Raw genomic sequence first — 23,817 nt, 5'->3', positions numbered from 1 at the left:
ACCACAGTGTCCCACCAGTGTCCCACTACAGTGTCCCACCAGTGTCCCACAGTGTCCCACTACAGTGTCCCACAGTGTCCCACCAGTGTCCCACAGTGTCCCACCACAGTGTCCCACTACAGTGTCCCACAGTGTCCCACTACAGTGTCCCACCACAGTGTCCCACCAGTGTCCCACTACAGTGTCCCACCAGTGTCCCACAGTGTCCCACTACAGTGTCCCACAGTGTCCCACCAGTGTCCCACAGTGTCCCACCACAGTGTCCCACTACAGTGTCCCACAGTGTCCCACAGTGTCCCACCACAGTGTCCCACCAGTGTCCCACAGTGTCCCACCAGTGTCCCACAGTGTCCCACTACAGTGTCCCACCAGTGTCCCACCAGTGTCCCACAGTGTCCCACCAGTGTCCCACCACAGTGTCCCACCAGTGTCCCACCACAGTGTCCCACAGTGTCCCACCAGTGTCCCACAGTGTCCCACCACAGTGTCCCACCACAGTGTCCCACTACAGTGTCCCACCAGTGTCCCACAGTGTCCCACCACAGTGTCCCACCACAGTGTCCCACTATGTCCCACAACCTAATGTTGATCAAATATTCATATAATATAATTACTTACTTCCTGTCACTGCTAGCAGAGTGACATAGATTGTTTTAACTTGTTTATTCCTTACAGTAACTTTTCGGCATGTTTGTGCTGAAAGGGTCGTTGTTCTTCCCTCAGTACTTTGTTAACTCAGTGTGTCACAGTTGTTTTTGCTTTATAATTTGTACTGAATGGTTCGTTGTGTTTGACTCTCAGACTGAAACTTGTTCAGGGACAGCAAGTGTGTTTGTATTGATCAGTGACTGTGGGAGCAGCTGGAGTCATGGTCAAATACTTCTGTTCTCACTGTCCTCGTCCTCGCCTGAAGCACTTTAATGAATCCTGGTGTATTTATCTTCATCTTTCTTCAAATTAAACTTCATCAACATCACATGATTGCTCAGAATTTCGTTTTCCAACAATAATAATTGTCTCAGCTCATAAGCAGACATCGATTGACAACATTAGGCAGCTTTTAATGCTTTAAAGCTAAATGATCCAATTTGTTTGAGTCATACCTTAAAGTTCAGTCACATTCACAATAATCCAGCCTGTTACATTAAACTGCCTCTGTGACATCTTTATACTTCAGTGACTGGAAGTATATTTATTGCTGTTGATGCTTCAGCACTTCAGATTTCTCCACCACAATTCACTACGTTTACTGCAGTTTACCACATGTACACAGTGACAGCAGGACTGTGGATTCATTAAGAGAGCTGTGTGTGAATCAGGAAACAGGAAGAACTCAGTGCTGACAGCTGACAGCAGCTGATCGACGATCAATAAAACAAACAGGCTGTACAGAAACAGATAACAGACGAGCTCAAACACAGAGCAGAGAGAGTCAGAGTGATGGGAATGTTTCAGTCAGCAGCTCAGTTGTCTCACACACACACACACACACACACACACACACACACACACACACACACACAGGTCATGACGCTCTCTCGTCTGTATTAGTCGTTAGTGGATCATCAGGAGGAAACTCTGCAGTTTGTCTCTGAGCTTCTGCTCAGAGTAAACAAACATCGTCCTCTCTGTGATTGGTCCGTTACAGTTCACCTGTTGGTCCTGTCAGCAGCTGATTTAACATCAAAATTCACAATGAATGTTTAATAACTAGTTTGTCTCTGACAGGTTTTACCAGCAGAGCTATGTAGCTAACATTAGCACCTGTTAGCGTTAGCCTCAGTCTGTTAGCATGAAACCAGACATGTTTATGATTATGATCATTACAAACAAATCTTGTGTCACATGTACAGCACAAATACAGGTGTCGAATTAAAGAAGAAGAATTAGATATTATACTGTTTCTGGTCAGAATCATCCAACTGAATCTCTGATCAATAATCAATAAACACTTTGGACACACAGCAGAAATTCACACTGCATTAACACAAGGGTCAAAATGATCAAATTAAAGCAAGATACAGTCAGAAACTATTGATATCTTATTTGAATCATTATGAAAAATAAATGTATAGTTCTTTTAGTTTTTCAAAATAAAACAAGAACCAACAGAAGATTAGCGGTGATAGGAATATGAAACATGGAAATGTGAAGTAGTGAAGTGAAGAAGACAGAGGAGTTTCAACTTCAAAGGTAAGTTACAGAAAAGTTCCCAGCATGCACCAGAGTTCATCTACAGCTGAATCTTTTGATCTGTAGAGATTCCTTCACGTCAGTCGAGCGTTTCATAAACATCCTTAAAGTCTGTTTCCCACATTCACACACCAGCCCACAGAAACCAGTTCACACACCAGCCCACAGGAACCAGTTCACACACCAGCCCACAGGAACCAGTTCACACACCAGCCCACAGGAACCAGTTCACACACCAGCCCACAGCAACCAGTTCACACACCAGCCCACAGGAACCAGTTCACACACCAGCCCACAGAAACCAGTTCACACACCAGCCCACAGGAACCAGTTCACACACCAGCCCACAGGAACCAGTTCACACACCAGCCCACAGGAACCAGTTCACACACCAGCCCACAGGAACCAGTTCACACACCAGCCCACAGGAACCAGTTCACACACCAGCCCACAGGAACCAGTTAAATGCATGTAAATTATATTTCATATCTATTTTATTTTAATCACCAAATAAACAACGAAAAAAGATTATAATAATTATATTATGATAATGATATAATAATAACATAATCATAATAGTATAATAATATAATTATAATATCACTACAACTACATTATATTGTAATTATATTATTATATTCATGATTTAAAAAATACTAAATACCTCAAACAAAGTTATAAAATCAGATTTGTGTTGATAAAATGTTTCAGTCAAACAGATTTGAAGGAATTTTAGAATTGATCCAAACTTTGTTGTAAATGAACTATGAACTAGGGAACTTTTAAATATCATAATTCAGACTTTTATTGTTTTTTTTTTAGATGTTTGTGTAAATTATTAGTTTTATGGGACCGAACCATGACATCATTCAGATTTACACAAAGACACACATGCTGACGGAACCGTCAACGTCACTCATCAGCCTGGTCGGACCCTCTGCAGTCATCGATCAGGATGGATCGATCAGGATGGATCGATCAGGATGGATCGATGACTGCAGCAGCTGTTTGTTTTGTGAGGCGGGAGAGCCGGCGGGAGTCGCGTGCGGCCGCTGACTCCGCCCCCCTGAGAGAGAGGGTCCGTCTGTTTACACAGAGAACTTTTCAAAGTTCAGTTAAAACGAACAGAACATGTGACAGAACCGACCCGCTGAGCAGACTGAGCCCGTCACAGTGAAGAGCAGCAGAAACAAACAGACATAAAGTCCAGACTTACTCAGGAAGGTTCCGAGCACCGACACACTGACGACTTCAGCCTCACAGCAGCTCCCGGTCCTGGTCCCGGTCCCGGTCCTGGTCCTGCACCTGAACAACCAGCACATTCATCACCGGCTGTCCTGCTCCTCCTCCTCCCGCTGCTGCTGCTGCTCCTCCTCCTGCTCCTCCTCCTGCTCCACCTCCTGCTCCTCCCCTGAAATCACTGAGCTGCAGCAGGAGGACGAGGAGAGCAGGGGAGGACTGACTGAGACCGGGCCCCCGAGGCCCCCGAGGCCCCCGAGGCCCCCTGAGGGCCCCCAAGGCCCCTGATCTGAGGAGGCCATATTTATTTATGTGTTTAGCTCGGGCTAGCTCGTTAGCTCAGCTGCTACAGAGAAGATGTTCATATCTTCTTTCAAATCAATCAGTCAATATCAGTTATTGGAGGGACGCAGCAAGAACCAGAAGAAAGACAAGAACTTAGATAAATGTGTGAAGCCTGACAGATGACAGAGAGATGATACAGAGATTGTTGATAGATTGATTATAGGTAGATTGATTGATTATAGATAGACATGTCAGATAAATCCACATTTTGATTTGATTCAAATCATTTTTAAAGGACTTTAATGTGGAAGTTGCTCTCTGGCCTCAGCAGACGGTCTGCAGCCATCAGACACTGTTACTGGTGACTCACTGAGGTTCTGTTGTACCACATGTAATCCATGCTGTGGTTCTGACCCAACAGCAATGTGTGAACGTGATGACGTTGTGTCTCACTGTCACCAGCAGAGGGCGCACTCAGCCTGCGGTACCAGGTCCAATCACCTTCAACCTGCAGAACACTGTAAATCACAGTCAAGGTGAAGCAGCTCCGTCACAGTGTGATCTGATGTGTGACTGCAGATGATCATTTACGGTACAAAATAAACAGTGTATAATTCAAATGTAAGAAATAAATATAATAAACTCTGATATACATATGAACATAATATTGTTATGTATTGTTATACATGAATGATAAACAGTGTGGCAGTGAATTGTTATTTACAGATAATGATAAATATGGATATTTATAAAAAAATGACCAGATGTGTGCTGGAGCAGAGCTGGTTCTACAGTCTGACTGCAGGACGGACCTGCGGTACCTCTCCATCACACACCTGGACCTGCGGTGTGTATATATATATATATGTATATATATATATATGTATATATATATATATATATACATATATATATATATATATATATATATATATATATATATATATATATATATATATATATATATATATATATATATATATAGTTAGTTAGTTAGTTAGTTAGTTAGTTAGTTAGTTAGTTAGTAGTTAGTTAGTTAATACATCTTGTGTGACCTCCACCAGACACCTTCTGACACAGTACTATGATCATTAAAACCATTTTATTACTAAAAGCACCAAAAGTACAAATTTTTGCATAATGTGTCATACAGATATAAATACAATAAATCTTTATTAGAGTATGAAACTTGTAATAAATGCACAGTAAGATAAGGAGCTCCTCCTCTTTGTTCCCTCCATTAAACACTCATGCTTTTGCCTTGTCGTCACGAGCCACAAGGCATTTTATTTTGAAGGCGTCGTCGTAGGCCTTTATTCTGAAGCTGTGAACCGGAAGCTGCGTGTGCGATGGTCTCCAACAGCTGACAGTCTGAGAGGCTGCAGAGAACCGGAGCCGCTCCAGTTCTGCGGATTTTCTGCTTCTGCTGAAGAAACCTGCTGCTGGATCCGGATCCACCCTGACCAGGAGAGTCCGAACGGAGCCGAACCGAGCTGAGCCGGATCAGAACAAACCCGGATACAGAGAGACAGACAGACAGAGAGACAGACAGGCTGCTTCATCTCCTCCTGCAGAGCCGGCCGGAGTCATCCTCATCCTCCCGGTAACACACACACACACACACACACACACACACACACACACCGTTACCGTGTGGCTGACGAGTTTGTGTGCGCGCGCGCGCGCGTGTGTGTGTGTGTGCCACTCCCATCCGTCCATCCTCAGCTCTGATGACGCCGCCGTCAAATTCACCTGCAGACGATCATCACAGGTGATCGATAAACTGATATCTGTCATGTGATCAGTCACAGCACACACACACACACACACACGCATAATGTATACTGCGTGTGTGTGTGTGATCATGCAGGTGTGTGACAGACAGGTGTGTGAGAGTCTGAAGGTCACACACACCATGAAACATGATCAATCACAGTAACTGGAGCTGTGACGTCAGTAATGTCGAGGTGTATTATGATGTCACTGATGCGTCACCTCAGCTGATCAAACACATCCATAATTACACACAACTTTAATAATTTGAATATTCAGTTCCAGCATGTCATACTCAGTAGATTATTACAGGCATTAAAATAAAACAAAAAACAACTGTTAGATATCATTTATATTTCACCTGACGTCACCTGACGTCACCTGATGTCACTGATCATCGCACTGCTGTATCAATAACTGTATCAGCTGAGTATGTATTCCTTGAGGTATAAATGCTCTAAAGTCATACTGATCATATTGTTTTTTAATTAAATATTTAAGAACAGGAACATGTTCATCTGCAGGTGACTGACAGCTGCCATAGTGTCAGAGTGATGTCATACGTGTCTGTGATGATGTGATAATCATACAGGAATGTGTTGTGATGATGCGTCTCACACAGACACAGTGAGAATATTGAACCACACAACAACATCAGGAATCAATACCTGTGCCGCTGTGTGAATAATACAGCAGGTTAAACACCGTCGGCCTCCTACATGAATACAAGATTACTAAATGCATAATCTTGTACATTGAGCTCCACTGTTCACGTATCAAACGCGATCGTTTACAGTTTATGTGTATGTATGGTGTCACATGACGTCGCAGCTCTGACACAGTAAATGTCACCAGGATCCAGGAAGTAGAAGGTGTGCTCGAATTTGAAAAGTATGAGTGACAATCAAAGTGTATTTTGTGTTTGTCTGTCCAGAGGAGGAGATGCTGTCAGGATAATCTGACCCAGGATCAGTGATGCTGGCCTCTGTTTCACAGCCTCCGGACTCGAACCTGTGAGGTGGATCCAACATGGCCGCTGTGTGTGGAGCTTCATTAACAGTGTGTGTGTGTGTCCTGCTGCTGCCTTCTGTCACCGGTCAGTAAAACATCTTATTATCACATGATGTCATATACTGTCCAGACTCAGTTAGCTTAGCTTAGCACAAAGACTGGAAACAGAGGGCTACTGTTAGCCTAGCTTTAGCTCACATGTTGGTGGTTTGTGTTAGTGGAAATAAAAGTAAGGTATTCATTTCCCACGATGCACTGCTATCAGCTCCCAAACATGAGAGAGTGGAGTCTGTTACAGCTCACATTCCTGACTGTTCAGATAACAAATCATTTCTGCAATTAACTCATGACACACACACACACACACACACACACACACACACACACACACACACACACACACACACACACACACACAGTCGTCAGCCAGTCTGTGTCAGTTTTTTGTGTTATTGTTGTGATGTAGTTGATAACACACACACACATGCTCCACCTTCCTCTCATTGTGTGTGTGTGTGTGTGTTTACAATAGACTAAACACAGTGACTCCTCCTGGCTCCAGCTCAGTTTGGGGGGGTCAGTCAGATTCCTGTGAGGTGACGCCAGCCAACACACACACACACACACACACACACACACACACACACACACACACACACACTGTGAAGACTCAGCAGCTCCTCGTGAATCCTTGAGTCTCATCTTCAATTTCAGATCAGCTGAATCTTTTTGCAGCATGAACACTGTCTCAGTGAAGAACCAATCACAACACAGATCAATATCTCAGGTAGAAAACACCTGCCTCAAGTTACTTAAATACTAATTGATTTTGCCATTATTTAAATTGTATGTATGTAAAACTCTTCCAGCTGGACGTCTCTGTCAGTGTCACACTGTCGGCCATGTTGTTTTAAACACACTGGCAGCTTTGATTTGGTGTACTCACCCTTTAATCACAGCTCAGCTCCCTCTGCTTACACCAGCTGATGTGAGAAAGTGTGTGTGTACACATCGGCTGTACACTTAGTATTGATCCCAACAGCACACACACACACACACACACAGCTGGTCTCTGCAGCTGTAACACACTCGGCTTGTCGCTGCTTTGTTGTAGTTCATCAAACAGAATGTGTGCTGAGCAGCTGCTGCTGTTGCTACGGCAACATGAAACCTCAGACATCTTGGATTATTCAAATAAAAGTGACTCAGCTGGTTTTAAAATCTAAAGACAACTGTCAGTGTATTGTGTGATGCTAACGTGATGCTAACGTAGCTTATTATCTGTATGGGAACACAGCTTGGCCATGATTAGCCCTGGTCTAACAACAGTCCTGAGCTAACTGAGCCCCTTCCCACACACACATGGTTAACCCAGGGGTAAGTGCTGTGTGCTTCGAAGCTAAGTTGAACATTTCACATTATGTTACTACTCTTCTGTACTTCAGCCCTGTTTCATGCTGACACCTCTGAGCCCTGGCTATTCTGGGCATAACCCCACAAAGTCAGAGCTAACCTGCTCTTGAGAAGGGCCAGCCAGGCTAAAGTCTGGGTTAGATTACTTTGGACAGCTAACAGTATCCTTAGCCCTGAGCTAACAGCTCCCTTAGCCTTGAGCTAACAGCTCCCTTATCCCTGAGCTAACAGCTCCCTTAGCCCTGAGCTAACAGCTCCCTTAGCCTTGAGCTAACAGCTCCCTTATCCCTGAGCTAACAGCTCCCTTAGCCCTGAGCTAACAGCTCCCTTAGCCTTGAGCTAACAGCTCCCTTAGCCCTGAGCTAACAGCTCCCTTAGCCTTGAGCTAACAGCTCCCTTAGCCCTGAGCTAACAGCTCCCTTAGCCCTGAGCTAACAGCTCCCTTAGCCTTGAGCTAACAGCTCCCTTAGCCCTGAGCTAACAGCTCCCTTAGCCCTGAGCTAACAGCTCCCTTAGCCTTGAGCTAACAGCTCCCTTAGCCCTGAGCTAACAGCTCCCCTTGACTGGAGCTGAAATGTGAAAAGCACTGTGCAGTTTGCTAAAGCTCCTCTGTCTGTTGTACTGTTGGCTACTAAGCTAACAAGTGTTCTCACTGACTGCTAACAGGTTGTCTAGCTCAGACAGCAACATCCATGTTCAGTGTTGGACAGTTGGACTCAGAACCAAACCAGTTTCATTTAATACAGCTTCTTAGTTCATTGTGTTTGCTGAGAACGTTGATAGCTGCTGTGAGGAGATTTAGTTCTCTGAACTCCAACTCAGTCCAAACTTGAGTGAGGAGACACGAGGAGTTAAGAGACGTGATGTTGGGACATTGGACTAATGGAGCTTCTATAACAGGACACCAGCAGCCCGAGGCGACTCGCACACTGTCACTCTGTTGTTCTCCGACTGCACAAAATGACAAAATGCATCATTATTTGTTGCTGTCAGACTTTCCTCAGCGAGGCCTGTGTGTTTGTGTGCATGTGTGTGTGTTGACTTTTCTGCTCAGAACAACTCTCTCTACACAGAAGGCAGGACTGAATACAAAGGATCATTAACATTAATGTGCAGTGGTGCCTATCAGAACTGGTCCTTCTGTCCCCCCAAAACAAATAACAAACGACAAATACATTTACTGCTCCATCTTCAAGATTGTGTTGTTCTAGTTACGCACATAGCCACACACACACACACACATAGCCACACACACACACACACACACACACACACAGCCACACACACAGCCACACGCACACACACACACACACACACACACACAGCCACACACACACACACACACACACACACACAGCCACACACACACAGCCACACACACACACACACACACACACACACACAGCCACACACACGCACACACACTATCAAACATCAGGTAGACAGTTACTTTATGAACAATCATTTAACAAGTGTGTGGAAACAAAATGCAACCAGTTCAACGAGATGCAAGACTGTGGCAAAACCAGCAATAAAAAATCAGTTCCACTCACCGAGCCTGTGAGCCAGCTGTATGTTCCCAGTTACGAGCTAAAGTGGAGCACATAACCTGCTTTTGTAGGTTGATTGAGCTCGAGGTGTTCGAGCGTTGGGCGGCCTTTTTTAACAATGTCCATCTTTTCATTAAATGGTCGTCTTGAAAAGGGCACTGATAATAAATCTGCTATAATATCATCTCCACCTGCTGTATCAATATCATCTCCACCTGCTGTATCAATATCATCTCCACCTGCTGTATCAATATCATCTCCACCTGCTGTATCAATATCATCTCCACCTGCTGTATCAATATCATCTCCACCTGCTGTATCAATATAATCTCCACCTGCTGTATCAATATCATCTCCACCTGCTGTATCAATATCATCTCCACCTGCTGTATCAATATCATCTCCACCTGCTGTTATGAGTGAGATGAGAGTTTACTGATGGACTCAGTGTTACAGTCACATGGTCACGAGGAGTCGGACTGATGACGCTCTGCTGCAGCGGTCACCAAACCTTCACTGAGAGCAGGTCGATACTGGAGACACGCCTTCATTTCCACTTCAGTCTGTTTGATGAGTGCTCGCTCACTGATCCTGTGACATTATTGTCACTGCATTAAGCTGTTTATACAAAGTCACTTCTGTTTGTTTCAATCTAAAGACTCTTCCGCCTCACAGTGAAGACGATTCCTCTTCTCTCCTTTCCCTCACAGGACTTTTATTTTGAAACATTTGCATCAGTGTGATGAAGAAGATTCAGTGATTTTCTCTGTTTCATTACATGTGAACATGTTTGTTTCGACAACATGCAGTAAAGCAGAGACGTTAGCACACATCATGTAGTATGACTGCGTGACTGAATACACTGAGGTTGTGATGCTGTTTGTCTCGGCTGGTACAGCAGCGTCCCAGGTGCTGGGTCTGAGTCCGGGCCTGGGTCCTCTGCTGCACGTCACTCCCCCTCTCATCCTGTTTCCTGTCTGTCTCCAGCTCCTCTATCAATGATAACGCTGATAAAAGGCCAAAAATATGTTGTTCCCCTCGTCTGTGTTCATGAACGTGATCTGTTGATCTCCGTCAGGTTGCTTACTGAAGTCTTGGTTTTCCTTCTTTACAGTTCAGAGGTGAATCACAGCAGTGAAGTAATTCAGCTATATTAAAACCTGTTGACGTCACTGCAGGGTCCACATCAGCAACACACCAGTCACATCTTTAGAGTGATGGAGGTTAACGACAGATTAATCACCTATGAATTTATTAATAATAATGATTGTTGACATTGATGACAACATGTGTCCTGTGTGACGTCTCTCTGCAGCGTTTCAGTTGAGGAACATCGAGTGCGCCTTCACCGACAACCTGCCGGACTCAGAACCTCACAGCGGGCTGACCAATGAGCTGCGAGGAGTGGTGCGAGAAAACAACACGATCCGCTGCATCCGCGGCTCGCGCTGCTATGGATTGTGGGAAAAGAGACCAGACGGGGAAATACACCTGGTCAAGCAAGGTGAGACACACACACACACACACACACACACACACACACACACACACACACACACTAGAGTTCTGAAAATTATGACCCGACCCGGCCCGCGGGTTTTTCAGCCCGACCCCCCCGCACCTGCATTGTTTCCCTGACACACCTGTTATCATGGTCAGACAGACAGCAGAAGGACATTCAACAGGCGTGAGGACGTCACGCAGCGGCGTCAGGTGCGTCTGAAGCAGCAGCCAGACTTACCTCACCACACGTCAACACGATGATCCACAACAAACAATATAGAATTTACAACCTGCAAGAAATGTGTTTAGAAAAAAGGAAGCCGAGGCCCGACCGGACCCGGCTCATTTGCATATTTTTTCAGGCCGAACCTGCGGGTCCGGTCGGGTTTGTCGGGCCGGCCACACACACACACACACACAGTTCACACAGGTTGAATCTTCATGTGTGGTTCAACCTCTTCGTCATCCAGGTTGCTGGATTAGCATCGGTAACGAGCAGGAGTGTCATGGCGACCGTTGCCTGGTAACAACCACGCCCTCTCAGATCCAGAACGGCAGCTACAGATACTGCTGCTGCAACCGAGACCTTTGCAACGCCAACTTCACCGAGGCTCCGCCCACCGCCGACACCCCCGCCCTGAGGCTGATGAAGCCGGATGGGTGGGACGACAGACAGACAGGTGAGCGTCACTCTGTCCCGACCAATCAAAGGCCTTGTAATTATTGTTGCTTATTTTCCTCTGGTATGGCAAGCCCTTTTAACATTTAATAGCTAGACTGGATATTTATTGCAGATATCTGTAATTCAATTCTTCCTAGTCAAAAAGAACATTTCAGATATCCACTATGACAATCTTCCTAGGACAAACGACGTCACTTTTGCCATTCATGTGTATTGGGCTTTCAGTTTCAGATATCCACAATTACATTCTGGATATCTGCAATAGAATTCTTACTAGGAAAATCTCCCATTTCAGATATCTTCAATCCAGTTGTTACTAGTCATAATTTTCATTTCAGATATCCTTAATGAAGAACTATTCCAGATATCCAGAATGTAATTTTGAATATCCAAAAATACTTTGTGACTAGTAAAAATGTCGTCATGGATATCCACAGTGTATTTACAGATGTCCACAACTGCACTTTTACTGGTCATAATACAGATTGTGGATTTCCATAATGACATTTTTACTAGTCACAATGTATTTTTGGATATTCAAAATTACATAGTTATGCATTTTTGACTAGTAAGAACTGAATTAAAGATATCGGCAATACATATCCATTCTAGCTATTAAATGTTAAACGGCCACTTAAACTTTTTAAGGATTTTTAGATATTTTAAATTTAGTTTTGACTCGTACAATCAAAGTTGTAGATATCTTGAACTAACATTTCTACTAGTAAGAATGTTATTGCGGATATCTTTAATTACTATTCTGACTAGTGAGAATACAATTTTGACTGGGAGAAATGCTATTATGGCTCTAAAATGTAATTACAGAGAGGATACTCTGGACTCTCAGATGTCCTCCATGTTGTTCGCGAAGTGACGTGGCTGAATGTAACTAAGTAACTTTACTTTATTAGCACCTCCATGACACACGACTTCTCTACAGCACCCTGGAAGTCTCTCTGTTCATTTAGTAATCAGCAGCTCGTTAACTCAGCAGACATGAAGCGGAGCAGCAGCTGGAGGCGCCCACACGGTGTGACATCACACAACGTGTCATCACACAGTGTGGCATCACACGCTGTGACATCACACTGCTCCGTCAGTTTGTTTATTTGTTTGTTAGTTTACGTCACTGGTAGTGACAACAACAACAGACAAGCAGGCAGCAGGAGGAGCGACGAAGAGCAGCTGAAACCTTCAGTCGTCTCGAGTCGTGATGTCACAGTGATCTTTTTTTTCCCACTTTTTTTATTGGGTTTTGCAGATTTATACAATTGTATTACGGGTTAGGGAGTATAAGGAGTTAAGTAAACAACAGAAAGAGGAAGTGGTCACTGAGGTATTGCTGTATGATGTCACAGTGATCTTAATGATGACATCATCATCCCACAGCTCACCAGCCACTGAGGCGGGAGGAGACAGCACTCATCGCGCTGGTAACCGTCGCCATAGCAGCCATTGTCATCATAGCGTTGTTCCTGGGATACCGCATGATGAGAGGTGCACACACACACACACACACACACACACACGCACAGGACATACATGATTAATAATAATTAGTATTAACTCTGTGTGTGTGTGTGTGTGTGTGTGTGTGTGTGTGTGGATGAAGGGAAGAAGAAACACAGTCTGTCTGCTCTGGATGTGATGGAGGCAGCAAACACAGACGCTGCTGTCGACCTGGATAACCTGAAACTACTGGAGGTACACACACACACACGCACACACACACACACCTTCACTCTGCTTTGTTATTTAGGCTCAAATTTTGTGACCTGAAGTCCTGATGACATCACTATGACATCATCAGAGTTACTTTCTCAGCCTTGACCACAACAACTGTTCTCGTTATCATCGTCTAATAACCATTTTGGTTTATAAAATGTCAAACAATGGTGAAAGATACTCATCAGAACCAGACCAGAACCCAGATGCTTCATTTACTGTCTGGTAAATGTTTGGCGGACATGTTTGTTTGAAGAGTGACTGAAGCTACAGAAGATGGTTTCACAGGACGATGACAGAGTTTGGTAGATTGACACGTTACATTGGTGGACTGTCCCTTTAAGAAGAGGTGGGACCATTAAACCACCCAACAGCACAGAACCAGCCAGCAGCACAGAACCAGCCAGCAGCACAGAACCACTCAGCAGCACAGAACCAGCCAGCAGCACAGAACCACTCAGCAGCACAGAACCAGCCAGCAGCACAGAACCACTCAGCAGCACAGAACCACTCAGCAGCACAGAACTACTCAGCAGCACAGAACCAGCCAGCAGCACAGAACCACTCAGCAGCACAGAACCACTCAGCAGCACAGAACCAGCCAGCAGCACAGAACCACTCAGCAGCACAGAACCAGCCAGCAGCACAGAACCACTCAGCAGCACAGAACCAGCCAGCAGCACAGAACCACTCAGCAGCACAGAACCACTCAGCAGCACAGAACCAGCCAGCAGCACAGAACCAGCCAGCAGCACAGACCCGACAGTTCTGGAAGGTCACTATGAGTGTTTCAGTGTGTTCAGGTTGGACATGGAGCGTGAACGTCAGCGGGCCGACACTTGAGCCCTGATGAACTCCACATGAGTCTCTTGTTTCTGTCTCCTCCTTCCCGGCAGCTGATTGGTCGGGGGCGTTATGGCACAGTGTTTCGCGGCAGTCTTAACGAGCGCTGCATGGCGGTCAAACTCTTCAGCTCGGCCAACCGGCAGAACTACGCCAACGAGCGCTCCATCTACTGCCTGCCGCTGCTGCAGCAGCACGACAACATCGCCCGCTTCCTGTCGGCTGACGAGAGGACGACGGCTGACGGGCGGCCGGAGTTCCTGATCCTGATGGAGTTCTACCCACATGTAAGAGAACCACGCTGCTCGTTAGCTGCTCATGCTAATGCTAATGCTTCTCTCTCCATGACATCGTTAGTAGTTGTTGTTTCCAACTCAGTTCATTATTTCATGTTGGTTGTTTCCTGTTTGTTTTCTAAACCTGTGTCACAGAGCCGACACCACCGAGTGTTCACATCTGTGACTCCTATTATTTTCTCATTAACACTTTTCATGTGTTTTCATTCTGGTTTGTTTGAAGATTCGAGCCGTCAATGATCCCTCGTTAAATAAATGTTCAAAACTGATGTTCTGTTCTGAAAACTGCCAAAATTAAAAAATATTCAAATAAATAAATAAACATTTTAATAAACAAGTAAATATGTCATTAATGCACCAACGATAATGTTCAATTAAATTAACAAATTGATGAAATGTGATTTAAGTTTCTATATTTGTACTTGTATTTATTTATAATACTAGTGCAGTGCCCATAGGAAGCATGTATTCCTATAGAAAAGTGGGAGGTCAAGCAGCTTTTTCATGGAGGCCAAATGAGGTTGTGTTTGAACGTGTCAGGTCATCAGGGATATAATTGGCTGTTTTTGACCACTTTCGATTTTACCATTATATTTCACCTTAAAACCTATTTACCTTGCCTTGTTTGGTGTCATTATTTTCAGCACAACCTCACATGTGTGACTGTACAGTTATTTTTTTCATTTTGACATACTGTATTAACACTATGGACCTAAAATCACAAAGTAACATAAAATCAGAGGAAAAAGTTAGATTTTTTACTGTAAAAAACACAAATACGTTAAATGAACCAATTGCATTAGTTGTAATGCAAATATTAATTGTTGTTTGCTAAATTTGTGCATAAGTTTTTGAAACTTACAAAGTTATATGTAACTATTTACATTTAAATGCAGGCGATGGGGTAGGGTTAGGGGTTAGGGGGATTCCATGTTGTTGTCCACGCGTCTCCAGATCTCCTCAGACCGGAACAGACTCGGTCCGGACTCGTTTAGTCTCATTAATCCACAACAGTCAGTATAAATGCACAGAACAGAACTGGACCGAACCGCCGGCAAAATCCCGGTCCAGCTCGCACCGCTGCAGGTATAAATCTGCTTGTTGTCGTGGGTTTGAGCTCTGCAGTGATTGGCTCTGGTGCGCACGTGACTGTGGTGGCTATGAGTGACAATGCTAGTGGAACTGGTAAATCATTTATGAAATCATTTATTAACGGTATCCTTGCAGTCCAAACAAATCCGACCAAACAGCAGCCATGTTGAAACTCTCAGGTCAGTCTGATCCTGATCTGCAGAGATATTTGAGGAACACACACACACACACACACACACACACACACACACACACACACACAGATTCCTTGCTTATATAGAGAGATAACTTTACTATTATTTTGCCAAATAATGGAATAAAACAAATTAAGGAATAAATACATTTTAAAAATATATAAATTACATGATTAAACAAATGGAAACGAATAAAAACAGGGATTAATACCAAGTTAGATAAATAAAGAACGCTGAACAGAAATAAACATTAATCTCACATTTTATAAGTGAATTACTGCCTTCATTTATTTATTTTTTTGTTTTTGTTCCGTGACATGTTGACTCGTTTATTGAGACATTTATTTATTTATTTTGTTTAGTTTGTTTATTATTCTGGCAGATCCATCAACAGGAAGTCACTGTAGCATCATGAGCGAGCACAGTGTGTGTGTGTGTGTGTGTGTGTGTGTGTGTGTGTGTGTGTGTGTGTGTGTGATGATGAAGATCAGATGATGCTAAGCTAACAGATGCTATTAACTAGTTCAGTGTTATTAGCAGAAAGTAATCAGAGTACTTTGTGTGAGTGTGGTGGAGTGATCACAGCAGGAACTCACTGAGGCGTCGCTCTGACTCCACATTAGTCTTGTTATTGTGCTGGAAGACGGCGCCGTCACTCCTACTTCCTGTCTGGAGCCACTGACCACACACACACACACACACACACACACACACACACACACACACACACTGCAGCAGATCCTTATTATCACTATCTCTCATTCACAAACTTACACATAAACAGTTTTGCTTCTTGTTTATAACCACACACTGTTTGCACTCATTGTCTAACACACACACCTATTATATAACACACACACACACACACACACACACACACACACACTGTAATGTGCGGTTGGTTGGTTTACTGCATTCCTCTGCAGCAGTCAGACAGTAATTACCGGCTTAACTGTCTGTACACACACACACACACACACACACACACACACACACACACACACAGGCACACACGCACGCACACACACACACAGCATATGTTTATTATTTTATTAAAAGCGTCCTCTGAATATAAAACTTTATAGATCCCAGCTTGTCTTCACAGCCTCACAGTGGAAACCAGCCTGACTGTCTCTCTGCTGGTTTTAAATAAAGTTTTAAAATGATCCTCTTCCTGTCGGCCGTCTACGCGGTCACAAGTTTCATTTTCAGGATGTGTTCAGTTCAGTTCAGTTCAGAATTTTCACTAAAGTATATTAATGAAGTCACCAAACTGCAGCATTAAGTCACTAATGAGCTGAACTGTGTTAGCTGGAGAGCTAACGTCATTTAGCTGACATGTTAGCTTGCTAGCTGCTAAGAATCACATTAAAGGGACATTTTAAAATTTAGAGGAACAGAGATCGATCAGGAGGAAACTGCACGCCAAATATAATAAGTTTCAGCCAGAATTATGATTCACCACAACAGTCACATGATACTAATGTTAGATAGCAAGCAGATGCTAATTTTAGAATCACAACTTTATTGTTTTTTCAGCTGCTCAAAATTAATTTACTTCTCAATGATCACTCAGACATTGGATGCTAATGAGCTTAAATGTATTAGCTTGAGTGCTAACATTTCAGTATATAGCAGATATGTTGTGTTGCTAGCTGAGGGTAACATTAAAGCAACATGACGTAAACCCAGTTAGCTTTATTCTGCATGTAAAATTGACATTAATTAAAGGAGCAACATGTAAAAATCTGTCACCGGTTGAAATCATGCTTCAAAAAATGTGTCACATCACATCAACAGAGTAGCTGCTAACTGTTGCTAACTGTAGCTGATAACTAGCTGTTTGGCGTTTACACAACAAGCACAAGAGCTCTGGACTCATCCAGGCCCGTGTTAGCTGGTTAGCATGCTAACGTCAGTAGATATCTCTGTAATAAAATACACATCCTCACACCAAGACTGTTTCTTCTTCACATTCTGATCATTTCAGATATTTTGACTGTTTTCTTAACTAAACTCTGACATAATGCACCTTTAATGAAATAAACTCAGATGTGCTTTGCTTTATAACACAGGTGGAAGCTGAGCTTTAAAGAATACAAAAGAAAAACAGAAAATAAGTCTCTCCCCTCATGCTGTCTGTCAGGGCTGCCTGTCTCACTACCTGTCTCTCCACACGGTGGACTGGACCACCTGCTGCAGGATGACCCACGGTGTCACCAGAGGACTGGCCTTCCTGCACACTGAGCTCTACAGAGGAGGTATCCTATCTGTGTTTGCACTAATCTATACTCTTTCAGTGCATTTGTTGGGGACTATTTTCAGTCAGGGATTAATCCGCTTCTGGGGTTCTGGAGGGTTCTGGGGCAGCAGGACGGTGTGAACCTTTCAATTGTAATTAGTTTCTAGTGCCTGAGCTCGTTGCTGAAGCCCAGCGGCGTCTCTGCAGCCACTCAGTGGTCAGACTGCACTGGTTGGAACTGTGGGTTGTCGGTCCAGAGGGTGTTCAGCTGGTATCATCTGACCCAGTTCCAACAGAGCTAACACCAGCCCTCATTATTCAGCCAGGATCCTGTTCTGTTAGGATCTGCACAGATGTTGATGCTAAGCTAACGGTTCTTTATCAGTGACTGGAGATGTCTGACTGAACAGTTTGTCTTTGTGGTCCAAAACAAACCAACAGTGACTATTTATAAAGACGACTTTCTACAAAATAAAAGCTCCAAAGACACACACACACACACACACACACACACACACACACACACACACACACACTAAAGATCATTAATTGTCTCAGGTCATTGTAACACAGCGGGGAGTCCAGGCTCATGTCACTGCGCCCCCTGGTGGTGACTCACAGGACTGTCTTCAGTGTTGTCATCAGTGTTTTACTCTTCTCACTGATTGTTGTGTTCATTGTGTGTTTATTGTGTTGCTGTTATTCAGTAACATCAGTCCGTTATTCTGTAGCTGCAGAACTTTGGTCACAGGAGAATATTTAAGACCTCCTGGTTTCTCTTGGAGAAGAGATAAACGTGTTGTTACCTGGAGAAAACAGGCTTTTGTTTTCTAATGACATCAATAAAAGTCATGTGTTCAGTTTAAACAGTCATTTACACTGAATGATATTAAACTTTCCTGTTTTAACATTTATTTACTCAGGTGAGTTTCAATGACTGAGGATGTCTCAGTTTTTAGATTTTATGTTTTAAAATTTGTGCTGGTGAAGAAACGCTGAAACCCTCCACGTTATAGAAGAAAAAGAAAAGAGGAGAGGACGGTGAGTCAGTGGTGAAGGTGGGGTGTGATCCAACAGAACCAGACCTGTGTCTCTCTGTCTCCTCTCAGACCAGTACAAACCAGCGGTGGCCCACAGAGACGTCACCAGCAGGAACGTTCTGGTCCGAGCCGATCTGTCCTGCGTCCTCGCCGACTTCGGTCTGTCCATGAGGCTGACAGGAAGCAGACCCTGTTGCCCCGGAGACGACGACACCATGGCCATTTCTGAGGTGAGGTCATGTGATGGTGGATGGAAGATGAAGATGAGTCACAGGTGTTAGCGTGTGTGTGTGTGTGTGTGTTTGCAGGTGGGGACGGTGCGGTACATGGCTCCAGAGGTTCTGGGTGGAGCTCTGAACCTCCGGGACTGCGAGTCGGCGCTGAAGCAGGTGGATGTTTACGCTCTGGGTCTGCTCTACTGGGAGAGCTTCAGGAGGTGTTCACACCTGTTCCCAGGTGAGACAACACTGTGACACAACACACAGCTAATTATATCATGCTAACAGACTGAGGCTAAAGCTAACAGGTCTCAGGTCATGATACTATGCTAACAGATCAGCTACACTCGATGCTATGTGTTCAGGTGAATCAGTACCAGAGTACCAGCTTGCGTTCCAGGCTGAGTTGGGGAATCATCCGACCTTCGAGGAGATGCAGATCCTCGTCGCCAGAGAGAAATTCAGGCCCAGATTCCCTGAAGCCTGGAAGGAGAACAGCCTGGTGAGTGTTTGTTCCGCCTGTCAGCAGAGTTTCAGCTCAGACATAAACAAACCTGTTAACGTCCTGAAACCACCTGCAGGCGCTACGCTCCCTGAAGGAGACGATGGAGGACTGCTGGGACCAGGACGCTGAAGCTCGGCTCACCGCTCAGTGTGCCGAGGAGAGGCTGTCTGAACTCACACTGCTGAGTACACACACTGCAGTACACAACCACAGGTACACACTCACACACTGCAGTACACAACCACAGGTAGCCACACACACTGCAGTACACAACCACAGGTACACACACTGCAGTACACAACCACAGGTACACACACACACTGCAGTACACAACCACAGGTAGACACACACACACTGCAGTACACAACCACAGGTACACACACTGCAGTACACAACCACAGGTACACACACACACTGCAGTACACAACCACAGGTACACACACTGCAGTACACAACCACAGGTACACACACACACTGCAGTACACAACCACAGGTACACACACACACTGCAGTACACAACCACAGGTAGACACACACACTGCAGTACACAACCACAGGTACACACACACACTGCAGTACACAACCACAGGTACACACACACACTGCAGTACACAACCACAGGTACACACACACACTGCAGTACACAACCACAGGTACACACACGGTGAGGAAAGGACTACACATCACCTGTTTCCTGTCTCTCTCACAGGAACCTGTCTCATGGCTGCTGGCCTGCTCAGGTTGGCTCCGCCTCCTCCTACATTGAAGATCTGCAGGTGGGCGTGGTCAAGAATCTCCAGGGAGACGGCCATCAAGCATCTCTTGTCAAAACGACTGCGATCGGAGCTGAAGGTGGAGAAAAGAACAGAAACTCCATCAACTATGAACGACAGCAGGCTCAGGTAGATGTTCCAGGTGAGAGAGTCGACATGATCAGCTTGTTCATGATGTTTAACCTTCCGTCTCTCTCTCTGTCTGTCAGACTCGGTCGTCCGGATCAGACGGCGCCGCCCAGACGCCTTCTAACATCCTGTCCAGCCTCTCTGAGTGTGAACACTCGGGTCAGTCGCACACAAACACTGAACACACAGTAAATGTCGAGACCAGAGAAGTGTTTTTGTGCCAAAACAAGATTCAACATTTGGATCCATCCTGCTGTTAAGCTTTTAGTGCTCTCATAAAATATATGCTAGCAGGCTAGGCTAACTAGCTGTTATTTGAAAAGTGAAAGTTAGTCAGCCTAGCTAGCTGCATGTAGTGTCCTGCATTACAGGAAGGATGGAGGCTCACTACTATGAGCTGAAATCACAGACAAGACCAACAAGATTTTGCACCAATCAGATTCCAGTTCTGGATGAGTCCTGTAACTGTCCCTGCTGTCCACCAGGTGGCGCTGTGTTCAGGGTCCCGGTCTGCCTGCAGCTGACAGAAGAAGACCTGGAGGCCAACAAACTGGACCCCAAAGAGGTTTTTACTTATAATTCTGTCTGTTTTTTGCGGTTTCTGCTCATCAGTTTCTGCACACTTCCACATCTGTCCACATCTGTCTGTCTCTGCAGGTTGACAAGAACTTGAGAGAAAGTTCTGATGAGAACTTGATGGAACATTCACAGAAACCGTTTGGCTCAACAGAGCAGAACACGCTGCTGTACCACCAGATACTGCAAACTGCTGAGGTACTTCTACTGTCACTACACAGTAATGAGGTGTTAGTACTGCTGAAGAGCGTCTGATAACATCTGCTGGTGTTGTTCCTCTAGGCGAGTCGTTCCACTCCTCAGGGTGAACCGGGGGAACCTCACTCCTCCACCCACCCCCTCCCCAAACAGCAGAACCTGCCCCAGAGGCCCACCAGCCTCCACCTGCTGCACAAAACCAAGGAGAACACTTCAGCTGCGTCTCGACTGAAGCTGGGAAAGCTCAAGTCAAACCACCGACAGGTACAACACCATGTGACCAAAGTTTTGGTTAGCCACGTGCTAACATCAGCTGTTACTGTTAGCCAACCAACTGATCAGGTCACTAATCCAGACCATAATATGTTTCAGGTGGAGACCGGCGTTGCTAAGATGAACACTGTAACAGTGGCCTCGGCTGTAGAGCCTCACACAGTGACCAACAGCACCAGCACTAGAGGCGGTGTCACCACTGGGAACCGAGCCCAACCAGTGATGGTGGTCGCTAACGGCTACAGCGCGGGCGTCCCCACCCTGGTGACGAATGGCATCGTAGGCGGAGGTCGGACCAATCCGGCAGGGCCACAGCTGGAGGACGAGGACAAGCTGGAGAGAGGCATGATGGGAGGAGAGGACAACTGTATGAACCCGCTCAACTTCAGCCCCGATGAACATGAACCATTGCTGAGGAGAGAACAGCCGCCGGCTGAGAGCGAACCTCCTCCTCCTCCTCCTCCTCATCATCATCATCATCATCAGTCCCGACCCGGAAGCATCCAGTCAGGACGAGGCTCCAACTCCAACAACAACAACAACAGGATACCGGTGGGATCAGACGTCAAGATCCAGAGTTTAGAGGTGGAACCCAAACCTGAGCAACACCTGGTGGGTCAGCAGATCAGTGGACCCACAGTTACGGCTCCAATATTAAATCAGGAGGAGCAAGTTCTGCCTTCTGGTCCAGCAGGAGGTGCTGACCAAACAGCTGAGGCCCCTCCCACCTGCCAAGATGGAGGTCAAGACTCAGGAACAGGTCCATGTGTCCAGAGAGACCTTTCTTCAGAACCACTATCTACCAGAAGCCCAAAATCTCATCTGGACCCCGGCTGCAGAGGTCCAGATCCTAGCTTTACTCCGAGCTCAGCAAGTTCAGCTTCAAAAGCACAAGAACTGGACACCAAAACCTCAAAATCTTCCTCAGAAACCCTGGACCCCCAGACCTGTGGTCCAGAAATTCAAGCCCTGAAACCTGCAGATCCAGAAGCTTCACCTTTAGAGGTTCCAGATTCTGAAACTCCAGCTTTGAAATGTCAAGAGTCAGAAGCCGCAGCTGGTTCAGGAGCTTCTGTTCCAGAACCAGTGGCTCTACGAGGTCCAGTGTCAGATCCACAAAGAGCAGCTCTGTTACGACCCCAGATAGGACCGGCCAAGGCCAAGAGGCCTGAGCGTCCCTGTTCTCTGGACCTGTCTTCATCCTGTGTCTCCTCAGGTGAGCAAAGATTAATACTCAGATTTATGTTTCTGGTCACTTAAGTTTTTTAGTTCCTCCGGATGAAATATTCTCCTCTTTCTTCCCTCTTCCTGCCTCAGACGATGTTTCTCTGACGGGCAGTCTGAGCGCTTCAGGAGAGAAAATAAAACGTCGAGTCAAGACTCCGTACACCCTGAAGAAATGGCGTCCGGCCTCATGGGTCGTTTCCACGGACACGGCTCTCGATGTGGACTTCGACTTCAACAACAGTGGTAGTAGCAGCAGCCAGACCCAGTTCTCTGGTCCCCAAAGAGCAGGAAGCTTCAGCACCCCCAAAATCAATCAGTCCAAATCCAGCATGGCTGTGTTTTTAGTTGGAAGCGGAGCGACGGAGACCACGACGTCTGAGCCCGACGGACTGACCTGCTTCTAAAGCTTTCCATTGTTAAAGAGCAGATTTATGTTTCACTTCTTTTGTCTTCCTCTCCTTTTGTTGTGATGATTTTTACTGTGTGCGCCGAAATTCAGCCCGATGAACTCCAAACCGAACCTTATTCTGGATCTGAGGACCAGGAGACGAACCACAAGAGTGAAGTCACGGCCATGAAGTCAAGCAAACTACAGGAACTGTTGGAAAGCAGAGAGTTGGAGTTCAGATTAATTGTTGCATCTGAGCTTTCATGACTCAGCTGTTCTGACGGACAGTCACTGAGGTCCAAAATATCTTTGTGTTGATGGTGAAGTTCAGAACCTCTTTAAAGGTGTTATTGCTTGGAAACTGTGATGCTGCTAATGCTAGCTAGCTGATGTTAAGGTTGCTAACACTGGCTAACGTTAACGCTGCGAACACTAGCTAGCTAACATCA

General features: G+C 45.3%; 2 protein-coding genes across 6 annotated transcripts in view; one reads left to right on the top strand and one right to left on the bottom strand.

Moving 5' to 3' along the window:
* mylka (myosin, light chain kinase a) overlaps positions 1-3,537 on the bottom strand; it is a 45,793-nt gene extending 42,256 nt beyond the window's left edge. For 2 of the 3 annotated variants that reach the window (XM_037109235.1, XM_037109236.1), the window contains exon 1: positions 3,410-3,536. The gene's annotated coding sequence lies outside the window, so the exon portion shown is untranslated. Of the gene's footprint in view, positions 1-3,409 lie in introns of all 3 variants that reach the window. The other variant, XM_037109234.1, reaches the window with a different exon arrangement.
* Positions 3,538-4,944: 1,407 nt separating this feature from the next.
* On the top strand, positions 4,945-23,419 carry LOC119026050 (bone morphogenetic protein receptor type-2-like). 3 transcript variants are annotated; one of them, XM_037110137.1, is made up of 19 exons: positions 4,945-5,320; positions 6,425-6,586; positions 10,780-10,968; positions 11,438-11,647; positions 13,039-13,146; positions 13,262-13,353; positions 14,271-14,504; positions 17,946-18,060; positions 19,151-19,311; positions 19,390-19,537; positions 19,665-19,801; positions 19,881-20,017; positions 20,514-20,706; positions 20,787-20,865; positions 21,192-21,271; positions 21,364-21,480; positions 21,565-21,744; positions 21,853-22,969; positions 23,071-23,419. In XM_037110137.1, exons 2-19 carry the CDS (start codon positions 6,520-6,522, stop codon positions 23,382-23,384), a joined length of 3,678 nt encoding a protein of 1,225 aa, XP_036966032.1. In that variant the 5' UTR covers positions 4,945-5,320; positions 6,425-6,519; the 3' UTR covers positions 23,385-23,419. The 3 variants fall into 3 exon arrangements, with proteins under 3 accessions (XP_036966032.1, XP_036966033.1, XP_036966034.1); XM_037110138.1 differs by lacking the exon at positions 14,271-14,504; XM_037110139.1 differs by lacking the exons at positions 4,945-5,320; positions 6,425-6,586; positions 10,780-10,968 and adding an exon at positions 11,043-11,177.
* The last annotated feature ends 398 nt before the right edge of the window (positions 23,420-23,817 follow it).

Source organism: Acanthopagrus latus, chromosome 9, assembly GCF_904848185.1.
Source record: "Acanthopagrus latus isolate v.2019 chromosome 9, fAcaLat1.1, whole genome shotgun sequence".
Lineage (NCBI taxonomy): Eukaryota > Metazoa > Chordata > Actinopteri > Spariformes > Sparidae > Acanthopagrus > Acanthopagrus latus.
The sequence above is the reverse complement of the archived record's forward strand: the minus strand, read 5'-3'. Positions and strand labels throughout refer to the sequence as shown.